At 49.9% G+C, this 22,522-nt stretch overlaps 1 protein-coding gene and 1 long non-coding RNA gene across 2 annotated transcripts in view; one reads left to right on the top strand and one right to left on the bottom strand.

Moving 5' to 3' along the window:
• Positions 1-4,729: 4,729 nt before the first annotated feature.
• On the bottom strand, positions 4,730-13,434 carry ACTR1B (actin related protein 1B). Its single transcript, XM_060116604.1, has 11 exons — positions 13,262-13,434; positions 11,336-11,400; positions 10,048-10,123; positions 8,865-8,990; positions 8,389-8,513; positions 7,930-8,146; positions 7,716-7,808; positions 7,445-7,619; positions 6,291-6,352; positions 5,997-6,037; positions 4,730-5,802 (listed from the first exon to the last, which is right to left on the bottom strand). Exons 1-11 carry the CDS (start codon positions 13,307-13,309, stop codon positions 5,700-5,702), a joined length of 1,131 nt encoding a protein of 376 aa, XP_059972587.1. The 5' UTR covers positions 13,310-13,434; the 3' UTR covers positions 4,730-5,699.
• Positions 12,422-22,522, top strand: part of LOC132501170 (uncharacterized) — a 38,599-nt gene continuing 28,498 nt past the window's right edge. Inside the window, exon 1 of the long non-coding RNA XR_009534182.1 lies at positions 12,422-12,553. This is a non-coding gene — a long non-coding RNA (uncharacterized LOC132501170). The remainder of the gene's footprint in view (positions 12,554-22,522) is intronic.

Below are 22,522 nucleotides of genomic sequence, written 5' to 3'. Positions count from 1 at the left end.
ATGAAGAGCTCTTTTTCTTGCCTGTTGGTAACTGGGAGCCCTAGGGGCAAAGAGGAAATGTAACACCCTTCACTAGGAGCACCAGACCTTTGCTTGTGGGTAGAAATGGGCTCCATCTAGCCATTTAGCAGCTTAGAAATTGGATCCTGTCTCTCCTCACTAGGCAAGAATACAGGTATCTCTCTAATGGTATTTATTAAACAACCTGAAAGTACTAAGATCTTTTTTTCTGGAACCACTTGAGCAAGTTGCTATCTGATGCCCCATCACAGGTTAGTGTGCATTTCCTACAAAGACATTCTCTCCTATACCTGCAATGTGACTATCAAAATCAGGAAATTACAACTTGTACATTTCTACCATTTAATCCTCAGACCCTATTCAAGTTTTGCTAAATGTTCCAATAACATCCTTTATAGCAAAGAATCCATTTCCTGTTACCTTTAGTTGTTAGGTCCCTTTAGCCTTCTCCATTCTGGAACAGTTCTTCAGCCTTTCCTTGATTCCTGTGACATTGACACCTTTGAAAATTACACCAAGAACTTAGGTTTGTCTGATGTTTCCTCGTGATTGGATTCAGGTTATGCATCTTGGGCAGGAGTAACAGAGGTGATGCTGGACGCTTCTCAGTGGGCACATGACGTCGATTTGTCCAATTGCTGATGAGGTGTTCACTTTGGTCACTTGATTAATGTCTGGCAGGTTTCTTCACTGTATAGTTGCCCCTTAATTATTATTATTATTTTAAATTTAATTTTAGATTTAATTTTAGTTTTTTGGCCGTGCCATGCGACTTGCGGGATCTTAGTTCCCTGACCAGGGATTGAACCTTCGCCCTCAGCAGTGAAAGCGCAGAGTCCTAACTACTGGACCACCAGAGAATTCCCACCCCTTAATTTTTTTTTAAATATTTATTTATTTATTTATGTCTGTGTTGGGTCTTTGTTGCTGCGCACGGGCTTTCTCTAGTTGCGGTGAGTGGGGGCTACTCTTTGTTGCGGTGCGTGGGCTTCTCATTGCGGTGGCTTCTCTTGTTGGGAGCACGGGCTCTAGGTGTGAGGGCTCAGTAGCTATGGCACACGGGCTTAGTTGCTTCGCGGCATGTGGGATCTTCCTGGACCAGGGCTCGAGCCCGTGTCCCCTGCATTGGCAGGTGGATTCTTAACCACTGCGCCACCAGGGAAGTCCCCACCACCCCTTAATTATTATTAAGTATCTTACAGGGCAATACTTTGAGATATCAATACCCTGTTCCTCATTGAACTTTCAATTAATTTATATCAGTATAGACTTATGCTTTCACATTGTATTCAGTGAATTATAATTCATAACTGTCATTATTTTTTGATGTTTAATTTATTCCAAATTTGACCAGTGGAAGCTTCTTCAAGCAGGCTCCTGTGGCCTTTTGACATGTCCCTATCATTCTTGTAGCACTTCTTTTATTCTCTGGCACAAAACGTTGCAGGCTGTTAAAGCCGTGAGGTAGGTGCTATTATTATCACCGCCATATTAGAGATGCGGAAACCTAGGAACAGCTCCAGATTACACAGCTAGTTAGTTGTGGTGGCAGGATTGTGAATCCAGACCATTTAGCTCAAGCCTGAGCTTTTCCCCTCTAAGTTTTTATTTTGAAATAATTTTAGACCTATAGAAAAGTTGCAAAAATAGTACAGAGTTCCTGTTTACCTTTCACCAGTTTCTGCTAACATTAACCTATGACATTAACACATAGTACAGTGACTGAAACCAGGAAATTCACATTGATACAGTACTATTAACTGATTTTGCCGGCTTTTTCAGTAAGATCCTTTTCTGATCAGAATCTCATGTTGCATTTCATTGTCATACCTCCTTGGTCTCCTCAAACCTGTGACAGTTCCTCAGTCTTTGTCTTTATAATCTGTCCCTTTTGAACAAGATAGCTGGTCCACTGATTTATAGAATGCCCTCAGTTTGTGTTTGCCTGCTGTTTGCTCCTGGTTAGGTGGAGGTTATCCAAGAATACACAGGTAACATTGCCGTGTCTTAATGCCTCACGTCAAGATAGTCACTTATTACCGGGGATGTAAACTTTGATCATTTGGTTAAGATGATATCTACTGGGTTTCTCCACTGTAAGGTTACTATTTTTCCTTTTTTAATTAGTAAGTACCTCATGGGGAGATACTTTGAGACAGCGCAAATGTCCTTATTTTTTGCTTACTAGTTTTTGCATCCATTTTTGCCTGCAGCATTGATAACTGTGATGTTTGCCTAACAGTGATTTTCTTTTTCTGTTATTCCTTCTACATTCATTAATTTGAATTCTACAAGTAAGAACTGTCCCTTCTGCCCCATGATTGATCTCAGACTGGACTCATGACTATTTTATTCTATGACTTATAATCCAGTATAATACAAATTTGACCACTGGGTGCTCCTGCAAGTCGTTTCCCGAGTCCTTTAGACAGGCCCTCTTCTTTTTTGAGCACTTTCCTCCTTTACAGTACCGCAAGATATTCTAGGCTAGGCTCATTTTATACTTTCTCTGCCCCAGGTAACCAATGTGCTTATTGCCACTGGGGTGTCATTGTCTCTAGGCCCTCTGAGCAGACAGGGCTAAGAAATACACACACATATATTCTAACCCATTTACTTCAGTATCTTTCTGTATGTATAATAAAAGCCATGAATTCATACTACCTCCAATCCCCATCCAACACCACAGGGTTCATTCTAGCCTTATCACCTTCTCATCTGTAGCTTTTCTCAAACAGTGAGAAACCCAGCAGGGCTAGAGCTCTGTAACCACACCATCCCTGCAGGAGAGGGAGTAGGGAGAGTGTTGCTCGGCCTTAAAGGATGGGATTTTGACAGACATTAGGGAAAGTCATTCCCAGCAGAGAGAAGACGATGAGTAGAGGCTGGCAGGCAAATCAGGGCATGACGATGCCTAAGCCTAACACAGGGAAGGAACAAGACTCCAAAGGACCAGAATTAAACGCAACAATGCATAGCTCATGAGGGTAATTTCACCAGCAATTTCGCATCAATTCAGTTTTATTTCACCAAGCAGTGGAGAACTGCCTGACATTTTGGATTAGGAAGTGCCAGAACCAAGGCTATCTGGGCTTTAGATCCAAGGGCAAATGGATTGGGTGGGGAGGATGGAGCTGTGGTCATGAGCTAGGGTGGTGGGCGGTGGCTACCGTGAAAAAGAAACCAGGTGGGAAAGGCACTACAGAACCAACAGAACCTGGCAACTGACAGAATGTGGGGAAGGTAAGAGGAGGGAGAACGCAAAGTGACAAGGCTCTAAGCCTGTGTGGTTGGGAGAAAAGTGGTACCATAAACAGAACCCCAAACAAAGGTTTCTCTGTTAATTCTGTTTCCCCCTTGGGGACAGGCACGCTGTGACCACAAAGCCTCACAAAATGTTCTCTGAAGACAGGCCTGACTCAGTGACCTCTCCCCTCCTGCCTGATCTCTTGAGTCCTGGGCCCTCCCTCAGCTCCACCAAGTCCATGGCCTTCAACACACAGCTGTGATAACCACACGCCCCTGACTGACTGCCCATCACTCAGGACACAGCTAAAAACCCTCTCAGGGCCCCCTACATGCTGGCCCCAACTTACCCCTCTGGTTTACCTCACACTATAGCCAGAGACCACTCACGCTGCCCTGCGCCTTGGCCTCACTTGGGTCCATGTCCTTTTTTTCTAGCCCCACCGGTCCCAGGCATGTCCTTGAACTCTTACCTCTCCCAGGAACACCCCCCCTTTACCTGGCTAACCCCTCCTGCACCTGTGCAAGTCCACCTGCCCCACCTGCTGGCTTAGATGCCCCTCCTCTTGGCCCCCCAGCTCTGTACTGAAATGCCGTTTATCTTTCTCCCCTGATCTGTATGTTTTTAGGGGCAAAGATATGTCTTGTTTACCACTGGCCTTGTTTACACAAGGCACCTCCTGGACATACTGTTTTTTTTTTTTTTTGCGGTACATGGGCCTCTCACTGTTGTGGCCTCTCCCATTGCGGAGCTCAGGCTCCGGACGCGCAGGCTCAGCGGCCATAGCTCATGGGCCCAGCCGCTCTGCGGCATGTGGGATCTTCCCAGACCGGGGCACGAACCCGCGTCCCCTGCATCGGCAGGCGGACTCTCTCTTCCCTGCGCCACCAGGGAAGCCCTGTAGGTGTTCTTGACGTCAGTACTTGATGAGGAAGGAGAGGGTAGACGCTCTGAACTCACTTCTCACTGCTCCCTCTCCCTCCACTGCCCTGCCTCTCCTTGCTGCTCAGCTTATTCTCTCAGAGCCCAGCTCATCGATACAGCCTTCTACATCTCTCCGATCACCCCCCTTCCTGACTTGGCTGAACTTGGATCCTGGATCAGGGTTGGTCTATTGGCCTCAGCTACATCTGAGCCGGGCAGCAGAGGTGCTCTAACAGAACAGGTGAGGGCGTGGCTGCACCAAGCCCCAGCCCCGCCTGCCACCAGGCCCCATCCAAGAATAACGGGGAGGAAGGCAGCCTGTTCTCTGCTTCTCCTGGCAGACTGCAGCAAGCGTGTGAAGAGGCTGGGGAACTCCGCCACCAGGTTGAGAGCCCAGCCTCCTGGGGCCTCGCGTGCCACGTTGCCCCGCCAACCACTGAGATCTCAGGCTTCTGAGCTCGAGCCGGTGCCGTGCTGCTTTGGTCCTCAGGGATGGAGGAGCAAACAACAGCGCCAAGAACCACAAGAAAACAGAGCCACACACTGGGCCGTGCCCAGAATTATTACTATGATGATTTACAAAAAAACTGTTTTCAGGCGACTGTGTTAAATTATTGTACGTTTGTGGGAGAGGGAGATGGGGGTCCTGGCCACAAGGTAAATGAAGACCTCTTTTGTGGGAGAGGTGGGAGGAGGAAGTGTGCCCTCCTCACCCCCACTAGGTCTGACTTGTGATTAAGTGGCTTCCCTTCAACAAATGAAGACCGTTCCCCCTTCCTGTCCCAGGTACTGGTGTAAAGGACAGGAAGCAGCAAGTCAATGAAGTGCTCTGAAGGAGAGAACGCAACACGCTGCGGCCGCCCAAACCCAGTGCATCCTCTGCTCTGGCTCCAAGGGGTCGGACCCCGGTCCAGACCCCTTATGGGGGACGGAAGACTGACACGAACTCAGTCTACACCAAGGCACCCATCCAGAAAGATGGGAGAACAGAGTGTGAAAGCGTCAGGGATGCCTAGGTGTGGCCCTCCGGGCTACTCCGTCGGGTCAGGAAGAGGAGGTGGCGTGAGAAGCAGTGACACACCGGCGGGGAGCTGCTGGCTGCCTCCTCCTCCACCCCACTCCCCAAGGCTAGTTACACAGGCATCCAGGCACTCTGGCCCTGTCGGAGAAAATGGGGGTATTTGGGTGTCTGGCCTTGGAGCTCGGGGCAGCAGAGAGCCATGGGCCTAATTGGTTCTGCCAAGGGGGACACCCAGAACCGCCCAAAGCTGGGCCCCGCAATTCCTATCTTCCAGCTCAAGCCTCCCATCCATGCAGCTACTGTTACTGTGTGTGCGTGTGTGTGTGTGTGTGGAGGGCTGCAGGGAAGCATTGTTGCACCACTTGCCGGGGTTCAGGGCATGCAGGGGGCCCTGAGGCCTAGTATGTGAACCGGACCAGAAAAGGTTAAGGACTCTGGCTCCCCTTTCCTCCCGTCTTCCCAACGCTACACCTTCCTCCTCGGGCACTAGAAGGTTTTACGATGAATAGCCCGGGAGCCATCCTCTTCATATTCCTTTTTGGATACCCACATCTTCTTAAAAGTGTCCAGCGAGGCCAGGATGGAGCCACTGTGAGGAGGGAGGGAGAGCAGTCCTGTGCACCTGAGGGCTGAGCCAACCGCCCTCCCTGGGCGCCCAGAGCTCCACTTCCCTTACCCGGGAGGGAGACCCACCCACCTCCACCTGGCCTGGGCCAACCCGGGGAGAAGTGTCCCGGGCACAGTGGTCTCCTCCCAGAGCCCTCCCCGGGAGCCCTGCCTCACCCGATCCACGTGGAGTACAGCCGTTCCTGAGGGGCCGAGATCTAGAGGGAGCAAGCGGCATCGTGACTGCCCCATCCCCGCACAGAAGCCCCTGTCCCAGCCTCGGGCAGGGGGGGGCCTTTCTCCCAGTGCCCGAGGCCAGGCAGCTAGTGCCTCAGCTGGCAGCAGGGGGAGCAGCAGGGCTGGGCTGGGCCTGGAAGGCAGAGGGCACCTGAGGGTGGTTCTTGCTCTTTCCTCCCCGGGTCAAGGTTGCCCAGCACCCCCATGCCCCATGGGGACTCCCCATAACCTCACCTTGATTTTGACGTCTTTGGGGGCAAGCTTCTTTACTTCACTTAGTAATCGGTCGCCAAAGCCTGTGAACACAAGGCTGGCTCAACTGGGGGGTCCACATCCGACCCTTTACCACTAGCTCCCCCGCATCCAACCTCTGGTGCCCCAGCCCCAGCTGCTGCCACGCTTGTTCTAGTCATTCTTGCCAGGATGAAGGGTAAGGGCAAGCCACCCCAAAGGCATAAAAGATCCAGCAGCATGCCTACGGGTGGGCCCAGCTTCCTTGCTCAGGAAGGCAGCATGAGATAGAACCCCAAGTCACTCAGCTCTGCCTGACCCCTGCACTCTCCCTCCCCCGCTGCTCTGGAGCCAAAACCGCCAGAAGCAAAGTCAAAGGCGAACGACGAGTCAGGAGAACACGCCTGCCACTTCTACCCAGCAGATGGGCAAACGTCACACACAGTGTCGGGACGGCGCCGGGGGACTCTCGTCCATAACTGATGGGGGCGAAAGTGGCACAGCCTCTCAGGAGGGAAACTCTGGTGATATCTACCAGGTAACAAATGCCCATACGCACCCTCTTACTCAGCAATTCTAGTCCTAGGATTTTTCTTTTAGGTATGTTCTCATCACGTGAAGTAACAGTGTATGAGGTCAACCATTGGAGCATCTTTGTGATCAGAAAAAATTTCACCATCCCCAAGGCCATCTGCAGGTTAATGGTTAAATGGCACATCCATCCCATACGGCCAGATAAGAGAACTTACACTCTAGGAAAGATCTTCTGGATGTGGTGCAAAGTCAAAAATACATGGCGTGGAGCTTCAGAGTATGCTAAGGTCTGTGTAAAAAGGGAGTGCTTATTCACGCACAGGTGTTACCTGAGAAACTAACAACTCCTGTGGTGAGGGAACTGGGTGACCAGGACAATGGGAGAAGGCGGACTTCACCTAATACATTTTAGACCTCGTTAAACTTATCACCTTTTTACAAAGTAAACAAAATTAAATTTTAAATCTTTCTCTTAAAAAAAACAAAAACAAAAACAAAAACTGAGCACCCAAAAAAACAACAGAAAATGGGCCATCTCCCAGGCTTCTAGGAAGTGGGCTGCAGCCTGAGGGTCCAGCTGCCCTTGGCCTCCAAGTCATACTACCACCTCCCAACTGTGGTACCTTTGAAAAGTGTGGAGCCACCGGAGAGCACGATGTTGGCGAACAGCGTCCGGCGAAGGTCCATGTCAGACTTGTGGATGGCGAAGGCCAGCACCTCGTGGAGCCCCTCACTCTCATCCCCTATCAGGTCTGGCTGGAACAGCAGCTCGGGGGCCCGGAACCGCGCTGGCCCCACCTTGGGAAAACAAGATTGAGGCAGACAGGCCTCCTCCTCCTCCTCCAGGTCCTGGCATCACTCCCACCCCCGCCCGGGGCCGGCCTGGCAACTTACGTCGAGGGTGCTGCCGTCTGGCAAGGTGTACTGCACCTTCTCTGTCTCCAGAGCCTCATCCTTCTGCGGGCTGATGGACAGGTAGCAGGCCCGCTGCAGTGGGTGGGGACACAGCCCTCAGGAGGCGGCAACCGGGACACCCGCACCCAGGGCTCAACCTTACGCCGGGTCCGACCACCCCCCGCCCCGTTCCCCACCTTCTGCCCTGCATCACCTCTTTGATGGTCCGGACAACCTCAAACTCAGCCGAGGTGTGAAAGTCAACCCCCTCCTTGCGCAGCTGCAGCCGGAGGTAGCGGGAGACGTCGCGGCCGGCAATGTCCACCCGCATGATGGAGTGTGGCATGGCAAAGCCCTCGTAGATGGGGACGGCGTGAGTGACCCCATCCCCTGAGTCCAGAACGACTCCCGTCGTGCGTCCTGTTGCATACCTGTCACCAGGTCAGCATCCCTTCACCTCAGCCACTGAGGCATGGGGACCTCCTCACCCCTGGAAGGGACCCCGGGACATGTGCATCATCTGGTCTGAAAAAGGGACCCGTGGGACTCCCTAAAGGGACGGTCATCAGGGGGCTGTTTCTACAGGGAAGTCAGACGCCTGGTCATCCCGAGCAGGAGGCTGCCCCCAGGGAGGACGGAGATGGAGGGGACGCAGGGCTTAGGGAGCACTCACAGGCTAAGCACGGCCTGCATGGAGATGAACAGGGCTGGCACGTTGAAGGTCTCGAAGAACACCTCTGCCGCCTTCTCCCGGTTCTTACATGGGTTGAGCGGAGCTTCCGTGAGAAGAACAGGATGCTGCAAGAGACGGCAGAGTTGCCGGCAGGTGCAAAGACAGCGTGCTGGCGCTGCAACGATCCTTCCAGAGAGCCACCCGCCCCTGTGAGCACATGAAGCTGCGGCCTGCCATCCCTCCCGACGGCACAGGCCCATCATCTGCCAGTAGTTTTACTCTTCCAAAGATCCAGCCCTCCCTGGAAAATCCTGCTCGGCAGCCACCGACTGTGTGGACCCAGGCCCACGCAACACAGAGGCGGCAAGCTCTGACAAAGCCAGAGGAAACGTGGAAGCCTGGCTGGGACGCCGCGGGCAGGGAGAGGACACCGCAGGGAGAACCGGGCCCCCCGGCGGGAGGGGCCCCTGCCCCACCTCCTCGGAGAAGGTCTGCAGCTGGTCCTTGGAGTAGATGTACTGCCAGATGCGCTCCATGTCGTTCCAGTCCCGCACCACGCCGTGCTCCATGGGGTAGCGGATGGCCAGCAGCCCCCGGTGCTCCTGCGGAGGGGGGAGGCCAGCTGTGGCACCAGACATTCACCCAGCAACTGCTCCCCGCGCGCCTGGAGCTGCCCCTCCATCCGCTCGCCGGGCGTCCCCATGCCCCGTGACAGGTCCTGAACCCAGCACAGGTTCATCTGTCCAACTGCTTCTCAGGCTCTCAGAGCCCAGCCAGTCTCCAGGGCCAGGACCAGAGAGGGTGGCAGTGTGCTCCCTCCCACCCTGCAGTCCCCCCGCTCCCTCCACAGCCCTTTGTCCTCTACACTCACTGCCAGCACAGCCTGACCTCCATCCCCACCACTTCAGCGCCAGGAGCCTCCACGCAGGCCGATCCTACTTGGTCCCCTCCTGTGGTCACGTGCTGCCACTGCGCCTCCCGGGCACAGCTGGATGCCGTGAGCTACCTCTCCTCCCGGCTCTTCAGCCAGTGCTCACGCCTCTCGCACGGACCTGCCCTTCAACTTCCCCCCGAACGTGCCCCTTCCTGCCCAGCACCACTCGGCCTCTCACCCACAGCCGCGGCTCCTCCTGACCCCACCTCGGGAGAGCCCCGTTATCTGCACCCCGAGCCCTCGGCACCCCGCACCGTAGACACCCCAGGTGCCTAAACTGCACTTGCCTGTTATCCCTGCCACCCTCACCCCCATTCACTCCTCCTCCCAAGGGCCTCATCTGGCCGTGCAGCCTCTAGGTGTCTCCCCGGCTGGAGCACAAGAGCTGGCCCTCTCACTTAGGTCATCAAGTCCCAGTGATTCAGACTTTTAAGTCACTTTTTAACCAGTTCTTTCCTTTGTAGTTTCGAAAAGACAGGGCTTGAAGAGGTCTAATTCTGCTGCTCTATACGGGAACCATGGCCCCATCGCACAGAGCAAAGGGACCATGGTGCAGGACCGCTGAGCTGCAGCCTGGATCCTGGAGCCAGGAGGGCACCCAGCAGATGGCCTCAGAGAACAGACTCCCAGGGCCCTCTCTGGCGGTACAGCTCTGATCACCAGTCAAGGCTCCTGGGACAATGAGGACCCCAAACCCAGAAAAAGGCAGGCTCCATAGGTATTACCTCTGCTTTTGGTCCAATGAAGAGGTCCCCTTCCAGGGCTCCAGCCATCACCCGCATGTGTTTGGGGCGCCCGACACTGCGAAGACAGGAGAGGTCAGGGAGGTGGGCAGGGGGCACAGCTGAGCCCAGTCCAGGAAGACCAAAGTCCAACTCCAATGGTCAAGAGGGTAACTGTACTCAAAGCATCAGGAGGTGGCCACGGGGCAAAGGTCAGAACCTAGGCCTACGGGCCACGGGACTACAGAGCAGGTCTTGGCAGGACAGAAGACTCAGGGTCAGAAGGCGAGGTGTTACTTCCATTTCCCACCAGCCCTCCCAGAGACGGCCGAGAGCTCTGTCATGTCAGCCCTGGCAGAGGGTCAGCTTCTGTAGCCACGATGACTCAGCCCACGCTCTTGATTTCAGGAGGGCAGGCCAAGGTGGGGGTGGCCCCAGGAAACGGGGCTGTGGCTCCCTCATACACCCCTCTCTCACGCCGTCGGTCCTGCCCCTTCCCGCTGCCAGGGCTTCCAGAACAGACACGCAGTTCTTGGCAGAGTGGATGGGCTACCATTCCAAAATCGGACCCAAGTTCCCTGCACATCAAGAGGAACCTTTAATTACGTTCAATGTAGAGTTCAGAAAGGAAAGCTGAGGCCCCACTGGATGCTCTAGGCTGGCTCTGTCTTGATACAGCCAGCCACTTCAGGGGCCTTAGGACTCCCCCATCCCGGCTTGGGCCACTAAACCCTAAAACCTCCAGGATTTGAGACGAGACACGGCAGAGGGAAAACTTCCCGATGGGCTAGTGGCTGGAGCACTCCAGGCTTTCTCCAGGTTTCACCTCCCCCTTACCTCTGCCACCACTGGTACCATTCAGGCAAAGGCCCTCCTTGACTGAACAAACTATTTTCTAGAGTGTGAAAATAAATGGGCCCTGAAGAAAGCATTTCCCGGGAGGAAGGGTGGCATTCACCGCCCGCTGTTTCCTCTGAGTCTAGGTCTCTCCCCTGGAGATGTCTCTCTTTTATTCTTGCTGCTGCTACCACACCCTGTCCCGAGGGGAGTGCTGATGGCTTCTCCTCCTTCCTGGCTAAAGGAGGGACCAAAATCAGCCTCCAGAGAGGAGGGGGAAGCCCAGAGCACATGTCTTCTCCTTCCAGCGCCCTTAAGAGCAACAGCTTCACAAATCTGGAGTTTTCCCTACAGGTGGGGACAAGAGTTGGCCTCAAAGAGAGCTGTGACACAGGACCCCGTTCTCTGCGGAAGCAAACCGAAGGGTTAGGGATGCCGCCTGAGCAACACTTACTAGTTTGGGAAACAGTATTTGGGAATCTGGTCTCCTGCAAAGCCAGCCTTGATCACCCCCGAACCCTGCAAAGAAAAACAATGTTTAGCTCCCAACATTCACCTCCAGATGAAGGCAGTGCCCTGCCATGGAGAGGGCTGCTGCTCCACCATGGCAGCCCGGGGTGGCAGCCTGAGATCCTGCCAAGAGGGCAAGGCCGTTTACAGGTATACCAGTGGTTCAAAACCGGGAGCGATTTTGCATCCCCTCCCCCAAATTTGACAATGTTTGGAGACTGGGGAGCGGGGGCTGCCACTGGCTTCTAGGTAGAGGCCAGGGATGCTGTTATACATCTTAAAAGGCACAGGACAGCCCCACATAACCAAGAATTATCCAGGCCAAAATGTCACTAGTGTGGAGATAGAGAAAACACGAAGTACATCCTCATCTGCACACTCCAAGGTCAGCTCCAGGCAGGAGGACTCCATAGCAGCACAAGCTACTCCCAAAACCCAGCTAGAAGCAACCCATAAGCTTTTTTCAACACTCCCTGGCCCCCTCCCCTCAGCAACCACGGGCCACATACAGGACCCGCTGGGGAAGATCCCTGGGTTCACTGGGACAACTGGCACCTCTCCTCAAGTGGCTTCTCCGGAGACTACAGGAGGACAGCTTGGTCTTGCCACTGCTCCAGCAAGGAAGCTGGACTTAGAATATCTTAAAGGGAACGTGGCATCTAGAAACCTCCCACTCACTGCAGGAATGAGCCTCTCAACCCCTCTTCCCATAGATCTCCATCACAACCCTTGGGGTCTGCAGAGCAGAAATAAACATCCCCAAGTTACAGAGGAGGGGCTGGAAGCCCAGAGGGACCAAACAGGTTGCCCTCTAAGCTCATTAACTTGTGGATTAGCCCGCCCAGCAAGGAACTGGCCTGATCTTTCCTGTAGCCTGATGGAGAGCATCCTCCAAGCCCAGCTCTAGCCCCTGCTGTGACTCAGGGCACTTACATGGGTACTCCAAAAAAGACAGCCGTTCAGGGATTACAGGGAGACAGATCCCAGAAAGAGAAGTGAGTCATTATCAAAAACTCCAAGGCCCACACACCAGAGGCAGATACCCAGCTCGGGGCAGATCCACAGATTCCCGCCCTTCATTTTCTTCCCGTGGACCAGAAAACATGCTGAGCCCCAGTGCTGAAGGACAAACCACAATGAAGCCAGGCAACTTTCCTCTGAGGTTTGCAAACAATGTTCCCAAACTTCTATGGGTCCTGGGAAGAGTAGTCCTGAATTCTCTCCACTGCCCTGCCGGCTGTGGAACTTCTGCTTGGCTCGGGGAGCACTTAAAGAGAGGGTCAAAGTAGCCAAGTGGCCAGCCAGGTGGTGGCGGCTATGGGGTGGGCACAGCTTAACTTGCATTTTCCCCAGTCCCAGGAAAAGGGCGCAGTAGGGCCTGCCCACTCTGGTAGTGCTGCCTGGGGGTGCAGCACTTGGAAAGAGCTGTTGTAGAGGTCCCCAGGCCAAGCCTCTCCAGAAGATGGGGCCAGCAGTGTGCAAGAGGGCAGCCAGAGCCACAGCCTGAGAAGAGGTAAAGGGGCTGGGGTCGAAACCTGCCCAGTAACCCCACTCTCAACTGAGAAAGGTCCGGGGTGCCTCGGCCGGGCCGCCCGACACTGTCACCCCACCTCTCCGGATGCTGACCAAGGGCCGCCAGAACGATGGGACCCCCTTCTTCTCCGGACCTCCCCGCCCGGCTCAGGGAGGGCTCGGGCTGGGGTTCCGCCGCGCCAGCGGGGGGCTGGCCCCGTGGCCCCAACTATAGGGCCAGGCGGGGACGGCCGGCAGGGGTGGCGGGCGGGCAGTGAGCTAGAGGGACCAGCCGAGTCTGTCGGGGGTCCCCGCGTGCACTGCCGCGTGCGCCCTCCCCCCAGCTGCCGAGCCTCACGTTGTCGATGACCACGGGCTGGTTGGCGATGATGTCGTAGGATTCCATGGCCGGGCCGGGCCGGCCCTGCCCAGCAGGCGGGCTGCAGGAGTGACCAACAGCGGCCTGGCGCGCTGACCCGGACGGCAGCGTCTCCTGACGCGGTACCGCACCCCTCCCACCCCCGAGTGCGCAGCCTACGCGAGCCCGGCAGAGTTTTCTGGGGGGCGGGCCCCGCGGCCAATCACCGCTCCCATCTGGGCAGATTGACGGCGGGCCCCCTGGTCCCGCGGCGGGCAAAGGGGCGGGGCCGCCGGTCCTGGCCAGCCAATGGAGACGGCCCGGAGGAACCTCTGGGGAGCTTCCAAGGTAGGCTGCACCGCGCGGGGGATGACGTCATTGCCCCGCGCTTAAGGAGGACGCGGTCAGAGAACGGTGGGCTGCGAGTTCGCCTGTCCAGGGAGACTGCTTTCCCTAGCTCCAGCACCTCCGACCCGCTTCTTCGTGAGCTCGCCGTCCCCGAGGAGACCGGCGGTGGATATTTCACCCAAAGCATTTCTTTATTGAACACTGAGGAAGATCCTTTTCCTTGTAAAAATTACAGTTTCGTGGTAACGGTAGCTGGAGTGAATGGGACACCTGCTATGTGCTTGCGGAGCACTCCTACCCACTTTACATAGATTACTATATTACACCCTTGCAATAACTGTATCAGGTATTATTATTCCCATTTTACAGATTTGGGAACCGAGGAGGCTCACGCGTGTGTAACTTGCCCAAGGTTATCCAGCTGGCAGCAGCTGGGATTAGCTTGCGGTAGCCTCCAGCCGCGTTGGGGTCAATTCATTGACCAAACTGAGCCATAGTTATTTGCCGCTCTGTATAACTTTCCCACTAGACTATGAGATTAAATTCGGTAAAATTGAAGCACGACATCGTACAGAAGAGTGCAGAAATCATAAGTGTACATTTCAATGAATTATTAACATGTGGACACGCCCGTATAACCATCACTGAGTTTAAGAATCAGAGTATGACCAGCTCCCTGGAAGCCTCCCACCCCTCTCGTTCACTGCCCTATTCCTCCTCCGAGGTGACCACTATCCTGCATTCTACCAGTCACCACAGGTTAGTTTTGACTATTTTGGAATTTTATGCAAATAGAATCATAGGTAGGTGTTCATTTGTATTTGGTGTCTATGCATTCATAAAATGGGTCAACGTGCAATTGTTTAAGATAATGAAGGAGTTCTATATAATCTGATATGAAATACATCAGGACATATGGCTAAGTCAAAGCAAAGAAAGCCAGTCACAGTGTCCAGAATGTTCTGTGTGAATGGCTCTGAACAGTGTATGAGGCACCTTCAAGACTCTTTAATTTGGGAAAGGGGCCACCGTAAATGTGGGGAAATGAAGGGCAAATTCTTTTTACAATGTAAACTTCTAAATTTTGTTGTTTTTAACTTGTTCTGTCTCTCTGCTTTGCAAATAAGATCATCTATACCATTTTTTCTAGATTCCACATATATGTGTTAATATACGATATTTGTTTTTCTTTCTGACTTACTTCACTCTGTATGACACTCTCTAGGTCCATCCACATCTCTACAAATGACCCAATTTTGTTCCTTTTAATGGCTGAATAATATTCCATTCTATATATGTACCACATCTTCTTTATCCATTCCTCTGTTGACGGACACTTACGTTGTTTCCATGTCCTGGCTATTGTAAATAGTGCTGCTATGAACATTGGGGTGCATGTGTCTTTTTGAATTATGGTTTTCTCCGGGTATATGCCCAGTATTGGGATTGCTGGGTCATATGTATATCCACTCTTTTTTAGATTCTTTTTCTTAACCCATTTTTAAGTGTACAGTTCAATGGTATTAAATACATTCATAATGTTGTGCAACCATTACCACCATCCATCTCCAGAAGTTTTTTCACCTTATAAAACTGAAACTCTATACTCATTAAACTTCCCATTCCCCATGTGACAGAATTTCCTTCCTTTTTACAGCTGAATTATACCCCATTGTATGTATATACCACATTTTGCTTATCCATTCATCTACTGATAAATTCTTGGGTTGCTTCCACATTTTAGCTATTGTAAATAACACTGCTGTGAACATTGGTGTATAAATACCTCTTTGAGACTCTGCTTTCAGTTCTCTGGGATATATAATCAGATATGGGATTGCTGGATCATATTATAATTCTATTTTTGATTGTTTGAAGAACAGCCATACTGTTTTCCATAGTGGATGCATCATTTTTCATTCCCAACAACAGTGCACAAGGGTTCCAGTTTCTCCACAGTCTCACCACACTGGTTAGTTTTTGTTTTTGTTTTTGTTTTGGATTGTAGCCATCCTCATTGGTATGAGGTGGTAGCTCATCATAGGTTTGATTTGCATTTCTCTAATGATTCATGATGTTGTGTATCTTTTCATTTGCTTGTTGGCTGTTTGTATATCTTCTTTGGGTAAATGTCTATTCAAGTCCTTTACCCCCTTTTAAAAAAATTTTTGGCTGTGTTGGGTCTTCGTTGCTGCGCGTGGGCTTTCTCTAGTTGCAGTGAGCAGAGTCTGCTCTTTATTGTGGTGCGCAGGCTTCTCATTGCCGTGGTTTCTCTTGTTGAGGAGCACGGGCTTTAGGCACACGGGCTTCAGTAGTTGTGGCTCGCAGGCTCAGTAGTTGTGGCTTCGCGGGCTCTAGAGCGCAGGCTCAGTACTTGTGGTGCACGGGCTTAGTTGCTCCATGGCATGTGGGATCTTCCCGGACCAGGGCTCGAACCCGTGTCCCCTGCATTGGCAGGCGGATTCTTAACCACTGCGCCACCAGGGAAGTCCCCTTTACCCATTTTTGAATTGGGTTTTTTGGTGTGTTTTAGGAGTTCTCTATATTTTGGATATTAATCCCTTATCAAATATGTGGTTTGCAAATATTTTCTATGGGTTGCCTTTTTACTCTGTTAATAATGTCTTTTGATACACAAGTTAAAAATTTTCATGAAATCTAATTTCCCTGTGCCTTTGATGTCGTATCTGAGATATCATTGCCAAATTCAATGTCCTGAAGCTTTGCCCTATGTTTTATTTTAAGAGTTTTGTAGTTTTAGCTCTTATATTTAAGTCTTTGACCCATTTGAGTTAATTTTTGTGTATGAGGTTGGATAAGAGTCCAATTTCATTCTTTTGCATGTGGATGTCCAGTTTCCCAGCACAATTTGTTGAAAGGATTTACCTTTCCCTGCTGAAAGGTTTCAACATCCTTGACAAAAATCACTTGACCATATATGTGGGGCCTTATTTCTGGGCTGTCTATTCTATTCCATTGGTCTATATGTCTGTCTTTATGATATCTCTCTTTTTTTTTTTGGCTGCGCTGGGCAGCTTGTGGGATCTTTGTTCCTCAACCAGGGATGGAACCCATGCCCACTGCAGTGGAAGTGCAGAGTCCTAACCATTGGACCACCAGGGATGTCCCGATATATTACTTTAAAAAAATAATAAATTTAGGGCTTCCCTGGTGGCGCAGTGGTTGAGAGTCCCCCTGCTGATGTAGGGGACACGGTTTCATGCCCTGGTCTGGGAAGATCCCACATGCCGCGGAGTGGCTGGGCCCGTGAGTCATGGCCGCTGAGCCTGCGCGTCCGGAGCCTGTGCTCCAGAACGGGAGAGGCCACATCAGTGAGAGGCCCGCGTACAGCAAAACAATAAATAAATAAATAATAAAAAAACAAATTTATTTATTTATTTATTTTTGGTTGTGTTGGGTCTTCATTGCTGTGCACGGGCTTTCTCTAGTTGAGGTGAGCAGGGGTTATTCTTTATTGCGGTGCGCGGGCTTCTCATTCTCATGACTTCTCTTGTTGTGGAGCACGGGCTCTAGGCGTGCGGGCTTCAGTAGTTGTGGCACGTGGGCTCAGTAGTTGTGACTTGCTGGCTCTAGAGCTCAGGCTCAGTAGTTGTGGTGCATGGGCTTAGTTGCTCCATGGCATGTGGGATCTTCCTGGGCCAGGACTCGAACCTGTGTCCCTTGCAGTGGCAGGCAGATTCTTAACCACTGCGCCAGCAGGTAAGCCCCCAATAAAGAGTATAACTACTCTTTATCAAATTGAGAAAATTCCCTTTGTTTTCTAGTTAATGGGAGTTTTATCCTGAATCGATGTTTGATTTTGTCAAATGCTTTTTCTGATCATTTGTTGTGATGAGCATATGATTTTTGTATTAACATGATGAATTACACTGATTTATTTTTGAATGTTCAATCAGTTTTACATTCCTGGAATAAATGTCATTTAGTTATGATATATTATCCTTTAAAAATATTGTTGGATTCAATTTGCTAAAAGTTTGTTAAGAATTCTTACGTCTATGTTTATGAAAGATACTGGCCTATACTTTTCTTTTCCTGTAATATCTTTGTCTGGCTTGTTATCAGGATAATGCTGGTCTCATAGAATGAATTGGAAAGTACTCTCTCAATTTCAGTTTTTCAGAAGAGTTTGTGTAGAATTGATGATGTTTCTTCCTTATTGATAGAGTTAACAAGTGAAGCCATCTGGGCTTTGAGTTTTCTCTGTGGGAAGGTTTTTGTCCAAAAATTCAATTCCTTTAATATGGAGCTGATTTCTTTTTAAAAGAAAAGCAATTTATTTTTTATAGAGCTATTCGGGTTATTTATTTCTTCTTTAGTAAACTCTGTTAGTTTGTGTCAAGGAATCTGTCCATTTTATCTAATTTGTTGAACCTATGGAAAAAAGTTGTTAATAATATACACTTATTTTCCTTTTAACCTCTACTATCTCTAGTAATGTCTGTGTTCTCATTCCTGATATTGTTAATATGTGTCCTCAGTCTTTTTATCCTGACCAGTCTGGCTAGATGTTTATATATTTTATTGATTTTCTCAAAGAACTATTGGTTTCACTGATTTTTTTCAGTGTTTTTTATATTTTTTAAAGGTTGTAAAAACAACAACAAACAAAGAAAAATATGTGACAGAGACATACCTAGCCTGCAAAGCCTAAAGTATTTTCTATCTGGCTCTTTTCAGAAAAAGTTTATTGATTCCCCCTCCATACTTGGATGACTGTGTAAATATAGATATTGTTGACCTAAAACAAGTAGACTGTCAGTTATTTTTCCAGGAAAAAAAAAAAGGTTTATTTGGGGTCTGCAGAGAATTGCAATTTGGGATCTGCAACCATTGTGTCTATGTGCAAGTCCCCACATAGCAAGGGAGGGAGAACTCTTTTATAGAGGGGAAAAGGAAGTTGGGGGAGGCTATAGTAAACAAAGAGTCCATGGCTTTTCATTGGCTGAGCCCTTGCCAGGAATGAAGAGGAGTGTTTCTTCTTCCTGTTGGGCTCTGGGAGTAGGAGCTCCCCCTTCTGGTCTCTCAACGTTATTTAATTGAGATTTCTGTTTATTAACTTTTTACAATGTTTTCCTGCCATACCTCAACAAATCTGCCTAGAAATAAGAGAATCACAGTAGAGAAAGTCTGATGATCACTTAAAGGCACTTGGTAGATTACATAAGAGCCCTATGGTATACTCAGGTTGCAAAGCATCCCATATTCTCTTCCTCTGGTGATGTGAGCAGATAGAAGGGAAAAGAGGGGTAAGTGGGAGAGGAGGTGGTGAAGATTTTGGTAAGGGGACTCATTGCCATTCAACAGTGGCCTCTTATTTCAGCAGCAGTGAAATAAGGATGGTGCTGGTTGTTTTCTGTTGGGGCAGTAGAGGTGGGCAAGCTTAGCCAGGTTTTGGGATGTGTGTGAAAGTTGACCTGAGAGGATTTGCTTGTGGACTGGATGTGTGGTGAGAGAGAAAGACAGGAGTCTGTTATGTAGTCTGGATTTTGGCCTGAACAAGTAGAAGGATTGATTTGTTGCTGAGATGGGGGGAAAGTAGAGGCGTGGGCAGCGGGGATCAAAAGACAGGTGCTTGTGCATCTTGAGTTTGAAGCTAGCTTAACTGCCATTGCTTTGGTTTTATTATCCGTCAGCATTGTTTGAAATCTCGTTGGTAGCAGACCCCCAAAGAACTCCTGTGTTCACAGGAACTCCTGCTTTACCTCCCCAGATTACTCTAGGGATTCCTTGCTCAGGAGAAGGAAGAAGTTTAACGTTTTCCCCAACTTTACACCTTTCTCAAAATCCAGAGCTCCATGGTTGGGTAGCACACATGCACATTTTCACTTTTCATTATAAAAATTTTCAAACATATACAAAAAGAGAGAGACTAGTATAATGAACCTCTGTGTGTTAATCAGGCCAATCATGTTTAATCTACTCTCTCATATACACACACTATATATATATATATATATATATATATATATATATATATATATATATATATATTTTTTTTTTTTTGTGGTACGTGGGCCTCTCACTGTTGTGGCCTCTCCTGCTGCGGAGCACAGGCTCCGGACGCGCAGGCTCAGCGGCCATGGCTCACGGGCCCAGCCGCTCCGCGGCATGTGGGATCTTCACGGACCGGGGCACGAACCCGCGTCCCCTGCATTGGCAGGCAGACTCTCAACCACTGTGCCACTAGGGAAGCCCCACACACTATATTTTAAATAACAGTTTGATATATTAGTCACATAACATAAAATACACCCTTTAAAAGTGTACATTCACAGCGTTGTGAGCCACCACTATCTAATTTTAGAACATTTTCATCACCCCCAAAAGTAATGTCACACTCACTTCCTGTCACTCCCCATCCACCTTTTCCCACAGCCCCTGGCAACCACTAACCTACTGTCTGTTCTATGGATTTGTCTATTCTGGATGTTTCATATATGGAATCACACACTCTATGGTCTTTTGTGACAGGTTTCTTTCATTTAACACGTCTAACAGGGTTCATCCACGTTGTAGCATGCCTCAGGAATTCATTCCTTTTTATGGCTGAATGATATTCCATTGTGTGGATTTACCACATTTTGTCAATCCATTTATCAGTTGATGGGCATTTGGGTTGTTTCCACCGTTTGGCTATCTGAATAACGCTGTTATGCACATCTTATGAACATAACTTTTTCAAAGTGAACATTAGATTTCCATGCTCTACTTTTTAGGATCTTACTGCATTTGGAAACGCTTTTGCTATTTACTAAACTAACTGGTTGACCACATTCTGGAACATTCTCTCAATGTAAAGAAATTGGGTCTGTGGAGAAAAGCTACAGTACTATTTTCCCAAAATTAAGCAGACCAATATCACAAAACAGTGTCATGTGTCATGAAGGACAGTAGGTACATTTGCAGTCAGTCAGGGGTGACATCAAGAAAAGGGGAGACAGTAACTCCTCTTGTCAGGGCACTTTAAAAACCAAAGGATTTTCGTGAACAAGTATTTTACTGCATGGGCTTACATACACTTCCACTGTATTGATTCTTAATGATTCACTAACATCTCAGCAAGAGAGAACTTGTTTCTTGCATTTACCAAAAAAGCCATCATATCCATGCACCATTAACCACCTAATTAGCGATTTTCCTGTAGAATTGAAACCTGCCATGTGCACAGATTACTCAATGTCTATGCAGACTGAGGAAACTAGTGTTGTCTTGGTTTTGAGTTAAAAGTTCAGATCCTTGGAGACAATGAATACTCTGTGGAACTCAGAATAGGTGGGTGCTGTGGCCTGAAACACCTTCTTTAAGGGACAAGTTTCTCCTCCCTGATGGGTTTGCCCACTCCCCAGGGGCCAGAGAAAAGGCCTGGCCTTGACCTTGAATTAGGAAAATGTGTCACAGACATCATGACCTCCAAAAAGAAAAGCCTGATAATAACTCAAAATCTCCACAGGTCACTACCATCTTTTAGCACAATTAATCCATATCCTTGATGTAACCACATGCAGGTCAGCAGAAGTCTTAACATCCATCCATGCCGTCCTAGGGGAGATTGCGAAGCCGGTTCACCTGTGTTTGCACCTTCATTTTTTTCCATCTCATTCCTCAATGACAACATCAGGAATTCCTTGTGCTTATCAAACCAGTCATGTCGGGATGACCTCAGGTCCCCGAGCCCCTCCCAAATACAGACCCACAGTGGGGATTAGTGCAGAGTATGCAGTATTGTTTCCTTTCTTCCCAAACAAGAAAGCATCACATTTCCAGAATGGTCAGTCACTGCTCATTGGCCTCATTGCCTGTGGAGAGGAGAGTTTTTGTTGAAAAGCCCCTGAGCCGTGTGTCCGTCTGTCTCTGTTCCTTCCCCAGCTGAGGGCTGAACATGACCTTGCTTGGAACCAGCGCTGTTTACTGTCATTCATCATAGATAGTAGCACTGAGACAGGATGAGGGGAGAGCACTTTCAGTCTCCATGTCACATCAGCGAATTCTGTCCCCCCTCCTCATAGCCCTCCTGTGGTCGGCATCTTTCCCTCCAGTTTCAGATGAGAAAACCAAATCCCACAGAACTTCACTGCCCAAGATCATGCAGTGTTCAAATGTGTACTGGAGGGCTTCCCTGGTGGTGCAGTGGTTGAGAGTCCGCCTGACAATGCAGGGGACAGGGGTTTGTGCCCTGGTCTGGGAAGATCCCACATGCTGCGGAGCGGCTGGGCCCGTGAGCCATGGCCGCTGAGCCTGCGCATCCGGAGCCTATGCTCCGCAACGGGAGGGGCCACAGCAGTGAGAGACCCGCGTACCGCAAAAAAAAAAAAGAGGCTTCAATAAATCGGTACTGTCTGGCTGATTGATTGGTGGTCAGTGACCATAGCTGAATGAATGAATGGATGCAGATAGCTCTTGCAGTCCCACTATCCACGCTTTCAGGAATTCCCATCTAGGAATGAGAACACCTTTCTCTTCTTGGTAGGTGCCCTGTGTCTCTGAATCCAGCCCCACATGTGTGGAAGGGGAGTGGCTGCATCTGAAGTTGCGTGGCTGGTGCAGGGTTTAGAAGGATCCCATCACCCCCCTAGGCCTACTGACCCACCCAGTGCCGGGCCAGTGTTGGCCTTGGCATTGGTGGGCCACTGATAAACTTGCCAAGTTCTCTCTGAGCAGCAGTTCAGGAACTTGTAGGTCAATGCATTCATCAAGGAAGGGGATGTGAGAACTCATCATCTTGAATGAGTGAGGTAATGGTTAAGCTTTTTGTGTCCTTATTGTTCAGCATTTATTCCATCAGGTGAGTAGACCACCCACCAAATACCAACAACCTTTGAAAAAGGACTCAGAATATACACAAAATGAATGGAATTTGTGATGATGACTTTCTGTTGCTTTTCAAAGTAA

The sequence above is a fragment of the Mesoplodon densirostris genome, chromosome 14, assembly GCF_025265405.1.
Source record: "Mesoplodon densirostris isolate mMesDen1 chromosome 14, mMesDen1 primary haplotype, whole genome shotgun sequence".
Taxonomy (NCBI): domain Eukaryota; kingdom Metazoa; phylum Chordata; class Mammalia; order Artiodactyla; family Ziphiidae; genus Mesoplodon; species Mesoplodon densirostris.
The sequence above is the reverse complement of the archived record's forward strand: the minus strand, read 5'-3'. Positions and strand labels throughout refer to the sequence as shown.

Coding starts and splice junctions, on each gene's coding strand:
- ACTR1B (XM_060116604.1), bottom strand. CDS start 13,309: ATGGAATCCTACGACATCATCGCCAACCAGCCCGTGGTCATCGACAAC. Junction 11,401..13,261: donor AGCCCGTGGTCATCGACAAC/GTGAGGCTCGGC, acceptor TTTTCTTTGCAG/GGTTCGGGGGTGATCAAGGC. Junction 8,991..10,047: donor TCATTGGACCAAAAGCAGAG/GTAATACCTATG, acceptor CCCCCTCCGCAG/GAGCACCGGGGGCTGCTGGC.